The sequence below is a fragment of the Asparagus officinalis genome, chromosome 6, assembly GCF_001876935.1.
Source record: "Asparagus officinalis chromosome 6, Aspof.V1, whole genome shotgun sequence".
NCBI lineage: Eukaryota > Viridiplantae > Streptophyta > Magnoliopsida > Asparagales > Asparagaceae > Asparagus > Asparagus officinalis.
The window spans coordinates 71975837-71986609 of record NC_033799.1 but is presented as its reverse complement, the minus strand read 5'-3'; the positions used below and the strand labels follow the sequence as shown (position 1 = coordinate 71986609).

Here is a 10773-nt window from a genome sequence, read left to right as displayed (position 1 = left end):
GTGTAAGCTCAGATACAGACATCATATATTAGTTCCAACAGAAGGGCAAGACCAGACACTGTCTAGGTACTGACTACATCTATTACTATATTTAAGAGAAGCCAGGTGTTTGGGGCTGTGAGCTTCATTTTCAAAAACCCAATAATACCCTCAAAATTTATATACAACTTGAAAGTTAGTTCTAGGGCAAACTTAGAAGGAAAAAAAGCCTAATAAAAATTCTCCCACTCTCGTAACTAACCCACTTATCCTCCAACTTCAAAAACCAAATGCAGTAAAATACAAAACTCCCTTAAACTGTTCAACACCACAAAAATCTTGAGTGTAAGGAAGAGAAGAAGAGAAGCAAACGGGAATTTTTCGAATTTATGAGTTCTTTAATTCCCTTCATTTAAATTATATAAATAATTTATCTCTGTCCATTGATATTGGAGATCTCACAAGTTGTATAAGGAATTAGGGTTTTTTATTATGTGCAAGTGTACTATATCATGCATGCATCGTGTGCACCAGAATACTTTCAAAATAAAAGAAAGTCACCATGCTTTGCTTCCGTGGTAAAAGCTTCAACTATTTCCCAAGTATGTTGTAGTTTGAAAATATTTAATAATCTTAGATAATGATAACACCGGAGACAGGCTACTTTATAGTACTACCTGGTGGGTTAGGGCATATGCCATAGCTCTCTCCCTCTTGACTGCAGCTTCTTGCCTCTTTAACAGCTTTGCTTGAACATCTTCTACAGATCCAACACCGTCACACCAGCCTTCCTACATTTAAACAAACACATGAAAACTTACAGTTATCAATGTTATCAACTCATCTGGATAGACCCCCTGTAGTTCTATTGTTGCAGATAGACCCTCCGAGTGAAATGTTTTTTACTATTTTACCCTCAGGAGGTCTATTTTTTATAAAAACAAGATTCTCTTACTCTGAGGGTAAAGGAGAAACAATTTCAGTAATAGTAGATCTATAGGGGTCTATCTGCAAATGGGCGATAGTACAGGGGGTCTATGCCAATTAGTCATACTTTTAATCACTGATATACAAGCAAATAAGTACACTGAATAAGCATTAGCTTTTAATAGATGCAGGCAAATATGGCGCACAGATGAAAAATATAGCAGAATAATATACGTTCGTAAGTACTGCCATAACAAAAAAATATTGTTGGCATGCTACATAACAGCCAGAGGTTTTTTTTTTTTTTTTTTTTTGAAGTAGTTACTAGCATGATACTGGGAACACCAGAAATCACCCAGAAGGAATGTACTATAAACAAGCAAATTCTTTTCGCAATGCATACTGTTTATTTGCATGCCTTGTATGGAAACCTCGAATTCTCTCTTCCTTGAAATTGAAAGGAGGGATGTCAAAATTGGCAACAATAACATCTTAATCTTTGGGAAAACAGGTTACTGTAATGTTTTAATCCATATTTGCTAATTAAAACTATGTCATATTTAGGACTAGAAACAACCAATGATGAGTGCAATATTACAGGAGAATGGATGTGGACAGTGATGCATAAAAAATCAGTTCTGAGTTAGTAGCCAGAACAGAAGAAAAATTAGTACAAAAGCATAAGCCCTAATCACATTTGTTCTTATATCAAACATGCCCTGAAAGTTCCTTCAGGGATCTTGTTTGAGAAGTTAATTAAGTTGAATGATCACTTCTTGAGAGGAAACATAAGTCCCTTCCCTGAAATAAAATGAAAATTAACTTCATAAAACTAATTAAAAAAAGAGATCGAGTACCTACTTGCAAAGCAGATTTTACTTCCCCTGTGAATATAATTCAAATAAGAACTTCAAAATAAATTTTGGTCACTAAGTTTGCATCATCTAGTAATTATAGCTCACCTCTATTTCTCGGACACGAGCTCCCAGTACAAGGTGCTGCTGTCCTATTTGATTTTCCAATGTCATCCGGACTCGTCTTGCTCTCACACGAGCCTGAACTCTTACCAACGCTTGCATACAGTGGAGAGTTATTGCAGCTTGTTTTCTCACAGCATGACCTCGAACAAGGGCCTGAAGTCGAACCAATCCCTTTAGAGCTCGCAGCGCTTGTCTGGCCTGGAAAGACAAGATAGATGTTTTAACTTTATACAAAAACATATGCAATATTCTTTTTAAATCTATTTTTAAGAACTGATTCGGGATAGTAAACACCAAGCTTTGACAATAAAGATGAGATCAACAGAAGATGTGACGCATGTGAATCTGAAGGAGGCAAGATAATGGCAATGGGAGATAAATGAGGAACTTTTCAGCAGTCAACAGGCACATCATAATGATGGATGAGGACATTCAAGTGCACGAATTGTTTAAACCCAAAGAGCCAAGCATTCAATAGAGTTATTATAGGATAACAGCAACATATTACAAGTGTAAAAGGATCCTTGGCTTGTTTGCTGAAGGGAGGAAGATTGGTAAACTTCAATCCTCTTTCATATAACTTCAGTTACTGATTAGAAAGGTAAAACAGAGCAAGGAAGTCATACTAAAACTTAAAACATATTAAACATATTCAGCGTAGAACATCAAGTGCAACCTCAAATTCTCTCAGATCAACTATTCTCAAAGAATCTTGCGGTACAGAAAATTGAATGGAGTATTAATAGCTTAAATAATAACGTTGGACTGGCAGTCAGTGAAAGAGACAGTATATATACCAGGAAAGCTCGAAAAGCAGTTTGAATAACTGTGGCGGCCCATTCCTCTTTCAAAGATTGTTCAGTTTGATAAGAGATTTGCACATGCTGTGAGGTGGAGGATGCAGAACTTGATCTTGATTGAATGTCGAGGTCTCCCGTTTGAGCAGTTCCAACAACTTCCTCTTCGTTTATGGCATCATCTAGATCAACAGACTGTCTCCTTCGATGCCGAAAATGACTGGTAGCTACACTTTTCTGCAGTAGTATCAACAAACAAGCCAAGTGACAAAGAGTCTGAAAACAGTTTCCAAATGTACACTCGCATATAAATTGTCCCTGATTTGATTGCTTTTGTAAGAACTAGACACGAAAGTAAAATAAAAGAAAATCGTTTTGTAAAGTAGTGCTAGGGGATAAACATACAACAGCCATAGTGCTATCTTCTATAAAGACGAAATTTGTCATGGCTTTGTCCTGCCGATGCTGTTTGATCATAAAGTGGCTAAAATTTTTCTAAAGAGAAAAGGATAAGTCTGTAAAGAATTTCATATGGAAATAGATCAACAAAAAGCTACTTAACCCCTATGAACATGGGGTCGGGTCACTATTACTTGTTTACTTTCTAGTCCCGCTTTTCATGTTTGATTTAACATCTAAACTATTGATATTATTGCTCTATAAGCTATCATACCAAGTAATGTGCCTAAAGAAAAAAGACAAGTAACAGCTTCTCCCGAAGCCTTCTATTTTACAAAATAAAAATTAAAAATTAAAAAATCTTGGCCATACATGAGATCTCCTTAATGGAAAAGGGTTGATGAGCAAACAAGCAACAAGGAGACTAGAAGAGAGAATTAGGGATAAATTCAGTGAGAATGACCTGGAACCTCTGAAGACAAGTTATGCATAAACAGTCATTGCACTGTCAGCATCAGCATTTAACTAACAGGAACCCCAACTAAAGGTCCTCATTTCTCTTAACTCAATAACCTTAAAAAACTTTAAGAGGCAATTTTGAAAAGGAAAAAAAACTACTGTTCTTAAAAAGGGGGTTTTGCCTTTAACTCAAAGTATTACCCCATTTATTTTTAAACCCAAGTACGTTTATTAACATCTATAGACCAAAAGTACTTTCAGAATTTGCCTTAAAACCCATTCTATCAAATTCTCAATCTGGATATGGTATTTGAGGAAAAAAACTTCATATACTACCCTTCCCCTACTTATAACCCCTCTTCAATACAGATCTCCATCTATATCTAACCCACGTCATCCATTTCTATGAGTTCCGCCAAGCCATAGCAGATCTCTGACACCTGTTTCGATGCTGCAGAGTTCCTCTGACCACCGCATAGATCCCCAGGCTGCTGCTAAGTCCTAGCAGAGGTTGATTCGTACATCTGTGAAGGAGATCCAAGCTAACCTCTGCCGTCAATTTCAAGGCAAAATCCTCCTCTCCAAGCCCTAGCTGACCTTGATGCGAACCTCTGTGAACAAGAGCCCAACACTGGTGGAAGAATTTGAGGCGGGATTTGGGATTTTAAATTTCTCTTGTCATAGAGGAGGTGAAAGTAGGAGGAGATCAAAGAGGGGGTGGTGGTGGTCGGGAGGCAGAGGCGGTGGAGGCTGAAGAAGAGGGGGCAGAGGAGAGAGGAGAGAGGAGAGCCCCCATAGTTTTTTTTCTCATGGTTACAGATAGAAGAAAGAAGGCTAGTTTTGGAAGAAAAAAAAAGATTTAAGAGAGTAAGTTGAAGTATATGTTGTATTTGCACTTTTTGGGCTTAAAGATAAATATCAAAAGTTTCCTGGGTTAATAGTTACAAACGGATCCACAAGGGTTTTTTTTAATAAATCATGGTAAAACTTCAGGGTTTAAAGGAAAAACTCCCCCTTAAAAGTCATTTAAGATAAGGGAAGAGGGTTGACCATGGTGTACTGATGTAACCAATAATCTCTATGAATGGATTGTGTACTAGTAGCAGTTTGACATGAAAACTAAATGTGCCATGAATAATGTGCAAACAACATCAAGCTTGGGAGAAAACAGTGGAGGTTTCTGTTAATTTTTTTCGTGAGCATAAGATAATAGTATTTCAAAAGATTGGGTGAATTTAAAATAATAATAATAATCACAAGGATGGTGAAAATTAAATAAGTGAATGTTTATCTTCCAGAAAACTTACACATATTGTGAGGCTGTTAACTACTTTGTAAGGGTGATATAAGCACTATCCTAGAGACAAATCTCATGTATACTAAAGGAGTGCAAACCATGCTGCACGGATAACCTGGTATTTGGAGGTACTTGTATTTGATACGTATCTAATCTTGCATACTTTGTGGATATTCATATCATATGTTTGAATCTTTTAATATTATAATGCGTTCCAAACATATAAAAGGCATAAGAAACATATCCTACACTTATATATATATATATGCCGTGACAAATGTGCAAACCACATCAAGCTTGGAAGAAAACAATGGATGTATCTGTTTTTTTTTTTTTTTGTGAGCGTAAGATAATAGTATTTCAAAAGTTTGCGTGAATTTAAAAGAATAATAATAACCACAATAATGGTGAATACTAAATAAATGGATGTTTGTATTCCAGAAAGATTACATATATTGTGATGATGACTTGCATTTAGCCTTTAACTACTCTTTAAGGATGAGATAAGCACTATCCTGAAGACCATACTCATGTAAACTAAAGGAGTGCAACCCATGTTGCACAAGGAGCGTAACCCATGTTGCACAGATAACCTGGTATTGGGAGGTAATTGTATTTAATATGTATCTACTCTTGGATACTTGATGACTATTCATATCATATGTTTGAACTGCTGAATATTATAATGTGTTCCAAATATAAACAAGGCATAAAAACATATCCAAGACTTAAGTAAATGAAATAATATAGTTTCCTTTTTTCATTTGACTAGTAGATGTATTTACATTTTTATCCACATTTTTAACTTAGAATTCTGATTGCTTTAATATCTCTTGAAAGAATTATTACATAATATGAAATCTTTTGTATCACTTGAATTCTTGTTTCTTTAAGCATTGTAGCTTTAGAAATCTATGTTACAGCTAACAAATTAATTCGCAACAAGATATGTATCATTGTTCTATCCTAGAAGTATCGGTGCCACATTTTGGGGTTTTCCATATCTGCATATGCATATTGTACCATATTTGCACATTGTGAAGTATCAATGTGATCTGGATTGCAAATATTTTAATGGTGTATCCTATTTTCCAATTTAGATTAGGATGGGTATAGATGTTTATTCAATTTCGCTTAAGTTTGAAGAAAGGCTCGTTGCATAAACTGTCACTAATGTTATGAAGTAGGCTACAGATAAGCAGGAAAGAAAGAACGTCTATAGGTTGATGAGAGGAGAGACCAGTGTTACCAGAATTATGTATGTTATCAGTCAGAAGTACGAGTAGATATAAGATACGCTACTCCGAACAGTACGAGGTAAAAGACAGGATAGACTTAATTAAATAGGTATTTGGGGTATAGTAAGTCTGGGATCATTGCTATAGTCAGATGAATGCAGTATTTGTGTACATGTGGAGAGAGAAATTATACATTTGGATGTGTAATAACTAAAAATGATAACATACTACCAAAGACAAAGAAGCAAACTACTTTAGTTAAAAGAATGTGATTATGATTCAAATTGTCTCACATAACCAAAGTTTGAAATCCAAACTTTGAAGATGTACTAAATGACTATGTCTCGGAAAGAAAAATTAAGCCAAACAAGGAGAAGCTACAAATAGTGCAACTAAATCAAAAGAGCTCAATGGTTATTGAAGAATTAATCATCATTCCCTTCTTTTGTTTGAATCATCAATTTTGGCAATCTGCACAAACTGGATCGCATTTCAAGGCATTTGGAGTGAATTAGGTTACACAGGGTGAGACTGTAAGATTCCCTCACTTGGTATGCCAAGGGCTTTCTTTTCTGTAAGACTGTATCAATATGTATATCATATTTGACTGACATTCATAAGCACATTCTTCAAGCTATCTCCAAACTACCTAGACTATTTATTCATTCATGAGAATAGAATTGCAAAACATCTTAGTTTTGAACTTGCTATAAATTGACATGTTATGACAAATGTGAGGCATTTAATCTTTTACAGTGCACCAAGCATGTTGGCAGTGTTTAACTTAAATTAACCAAATAAGTACTGTATGGTAGTTTAACTTTGTTTTGGGTCCTTTGGCTTCCTCTAATTCCAATTACATTCTAGATATTCTTTTAGAAATCACTGAATAGTAGGTTGGTAGTAAACTTTCATTCTTAAAAGACTTTTTTCCAAAATTTGAGTTACTTCCTTTTTAAGATATTGCCCACAGTTTTGGTCTATCCGAATATATCCTTTTCTCAACCTTGGTGCTAGGTTCAGACTTTCAATCTTGAATTCCTTTTATCAAAATCAGAACTAGATTTCTTTCTATGATAATATGCCAATAGTTATCAACAATCCTAGTATAATCTTTTCTCCCATTAACAAATGACAACTCACTTTTCTTGGGCATGTGTATTCTTTCAAACTACATAATCCTAGCTGCATTGTTTCAAGGACTAGTCAAGCTTGAGTTACAGAGATCTGCTACTTCCTCTATATTATGGCCCAAGTCATGACGTGGGATACTTTCTGCTGGAGACTCAATTGGTTTTGACATCAACATAATGAAACAAGAAGGCTTATCAGAACTATGTGATCATTCAGTGTTTCCAACCAATGCTCAAACACAAAGAAGATGGAGTTGCATTAAGCAAATAGACCGGGCATAAGAAAATTCTGAATCATTCTGCAACAAGAAGAACAAGAATTCCACTCACATTTGCGTCGTCATTAGAATTCCGTGATTTCTCTTGCTTTTTAATTCCAACCAATGATTTGAGCCACTTTGAAGAAATACCCATGATGTTGCTAATTGAACTTTAGATGATTATGACCTACCAAGCAAGAGAAAATTGTTCAGGATCCGACTTTCAATTGTCATCTGTACCCTGGTAGGGCAGATTAAGTAGTGAATAGCTAATAGCACAGGTCTACAGCTATCAACATACATGTTGTCCTTGTTAGAAACAAACAGGTGAAACTTGGTCAAGAAATAAACTAATGACGTAAAACTATTTACAGGGAGCTCCACAGCAAACATGCATATTTGAGGTAAATATACAAATAGAGTAGATTTTGTGGTTGTATAAGAAAACCCCCAATTACAATTTACCAGGGCAATAATTCAATCATGAACAATTCAATCCACGCTTCATAGTCAATAACATTATAAGAATCATAATCAGATCCGGTTTGTTTACAGATTTTACTGACGCGATGAAGTGAAGGAGTTCCTGGTACAGAAACTAGATTTCCATTGCTGCCCTAGCAATTTATTTGCTAAATCGCCCATCAACTCTTGAACTTTACACAAACTCCATTACGAAATTGATAATAAAAGCTAATTATTTCCCCTCTAAACAAACAAATTGTGGTTCTTGTACTCCTAAAGATCTAAATGGACAGAATTTACTTTCCAGACCGATGAGGGCATCGCTAATTAAAACCACAATAGTGAATCTTTCACAAAAATACCAAAAGAAAAAGATTTAGATCTAATTTTGACGATTCATATAAAAATTAGGCGAAATGCCGACAACAGACGATCAACCAAACAATTTCCCCAAATTACAAAGAAATTGACGGAGAATTTCTGCTCTACTCCCAGTTTCACACTCCAAGCTCAGATTTAAGCATCAAAAACTTAAAGTGCATCAAAAAATTTCAAAAAAAAAATCTGAAACCAAATTAACCTCAGAGAGCTCCCAAGATCTAACATTTGCGACCCCTCACCTTCACCTGGGATCGAATCTTGTGGTGAGGGGTTTTGGCGAGAACCGACGCTTGCCATCTCTCTCACTCTCTAGTCTCTTTCTCTCTCTTGAGTTTTTACGTTTGAGGGCTCGGCGCACCGGTTAATTAATTGTTAGTTCAATTTGGACTTGGACGTAATTTGACACGTGCTTCAGGTGTCTGCAGTAATGATTGAGGTGGGCCAGAGCGGGAAACGGTGGCGGTAACTGTTGATGGTGTTTTTTTTTGGGAAAATTACTCGGGGGAACTAAATTAAATTGGGTTATTCATCCCCACCCCAAGCCCAAAAAGCATAACCAAAAAGCCCTTTTATAAAAATATAAGTGCAACAAACCCCTAAACACTGTATAATCCCACTATCCAATGAACTCATTCCCAAATTACCCTTCCCTTCCCAATTTAAAACCAACAAAAAATACTCCACAATCCCTTTCCTCCTTTAGCAATTATTTTTGGTTCCTCCAACCAATTTTCCCTAAAAAATAATGTCGACCTCCGACTCCGATACCGAACCCGACCCGTCGCCGGTCCCCCAATCAATTATCGACACCCTCTCAGTCGCCACTGTCGCCGACCCCTCCCTCCTCTGCGTCGTCTGCACCGACGCCCTCCCCCTCGTGTCCCCCGCCAAATCCCTCCCTTGCGGTCACGTGTTCCACACATGCTGTATCGAGCCCTAGCTCCTCCGCCGCAACTCCTGCCCCCTCTACCGCTCCCCACTCCCTTGATTTCACCGGAGGCGACGGCAGCAGGGGGAGGACACCGAGGCGGCGAGGGTGGTTGAGGTGGGTCGGGTCCTTTCGGGGATCTCGTCGAGGGCCGCAGAGACGATGCTCTCGGCTCAGGTCATTTTGGCGGTGGTTAGAGCGATGACGATTGAAGAGAGCGGGAGATAGGGAGGTAATGATTTTTTATTCGGTTTTTTAAAAAAAAAATTAGTTAAAGCATTGAATTGTTGCATGATCGTCGTTTATGGAATCGAGATGGGTAAAAATTGTTTCTTTCTGAATAGATGTGTAATTAGGATGCAAATGGATGTTTTATGTTGGGGAAACAAAGGGATATTTGGTTTCGAGATGGTTTAAAATTGTTTCTTTTTGTAGAAATATTCGGTTGTGATGCAATTGCATGGGTTGCTAATTGTATCCATTTAATTTTGTTACAGTGACAGGGCTTTTTGAGGAATTTATTGATTAGAAGGGGCAATATTTATTTCATCCTTTCTATATCACAAAGTTATTGCAGATTCCATGATTGTGATAAAAAAAATTGTTGCTTTTAGGATCACTGTAGAGTTCAGCCAATAATAAGGATGCCATTGGATGTTGAAATTGGAAAGAAACATAATTTTCGCGTTTCACATGTTTGTAGTTTCAAAATTAGAGCAGAAGATAAAGAGTCCTTATGGATGAATTGTTAAATTTAAGAGGTATGATTGTTTATATCCTTTTCATACACATGATTCTTATATGATGTTTAGGTACGAGGAGGAGATTGAGAAGGCAATGAGGCAGATGTGTGGGCTGGAATAATGCAGATTCACTCAAGCCCGTCCGATCAGAATCTTCATAGTTCTTGGGGCTCTGCTGTTGATAATGATGATGAGAAGGAGAACAAAAGATGGTTAAATGGGAATGTTGTTATGTTTTTAGTTATTCAAGGTTAAATGGGGAAATGAGGGAACATATATGTATCACAGTTAACCGTAAATGTGACAAATAAACATATCATGTGATATTTCAATGTTATATGTGACAAGTCAATCTTACATGTGACAGTTCTACCTTATATGTGATATTTAGATATGATTTGTGATATTTGGGTGTTGTATGTGATATTTGAGTGTTGCTTGTGACATTTGTTATTTATACGTGATATTTGGGTGTTGTATGTGATATTTGGGTGTTGTATGTGATATTTGGGTGCTGCTTGTGACATTTGTTGTTTATACGTGATATTTGGGTGTTGTATGTGATATTTGGGTGTTGCTTGTGACATTTGTTGTTTATACGTGACATTTGGGTGTTGTATGTGATATTTGGGTGTTGTATGTGATATTTGGGTTGTAACGGCTTGATCTGAAGAAGTTAAAATTGAACGCAGGCTAGGGTTATAACGGCTTTGGATAAAATTAAACATAGACCAGGGTCATAACGGCTTCTCGGATCAATTTTAACGGCTTCGGATCAGGGTCCTGT

At 36.6% G+C, this 10773-nt stretch overlaps 1 protein-coding gene across 2 annotated transcripts in view; it reads right to left on the bottom strand.

Moving 5' to 3' along the window:
* LOC109844494 (protein IQ-DOMAIN 1-like) overlaps nucleotides 1-8666 on the bottom strand; it is a 13133-nt gene extending 4467 nt beyond the window's left edge. Inside the window, exons 1-5 of one of the 2 annotated variants that reach the window (XM_020413548.1) lie at nucleotides 8515-8666; nucleotides 7540-7656; nucleotides 2684-2920; nucleotides 1869-2084; nucleotides 657-770 (exon numbers count right to left, since the gene is read on the bottom strand). In XM_020413548.1, coding sequence (XP_020269137.1) covers nucleotides 657-770; nucleotides 1869-2084; nucleotides 2684-2920; nucleotides 7540-7623 — 651 coding nt within the window. In that variant the 5' untranslated portion in view covers nucleotides 7624-7656; nucleotides 8515-8666. The remainder of the gene's footprint in view (nucleotides 1-656; nucleotides 771-1868; nucleotides 2085-2683; nucleotides 2921-7539; nucleotides 7657-8514) is intronic. The other variant, XM_020413549.1, reaches the window with a different exon arrangement.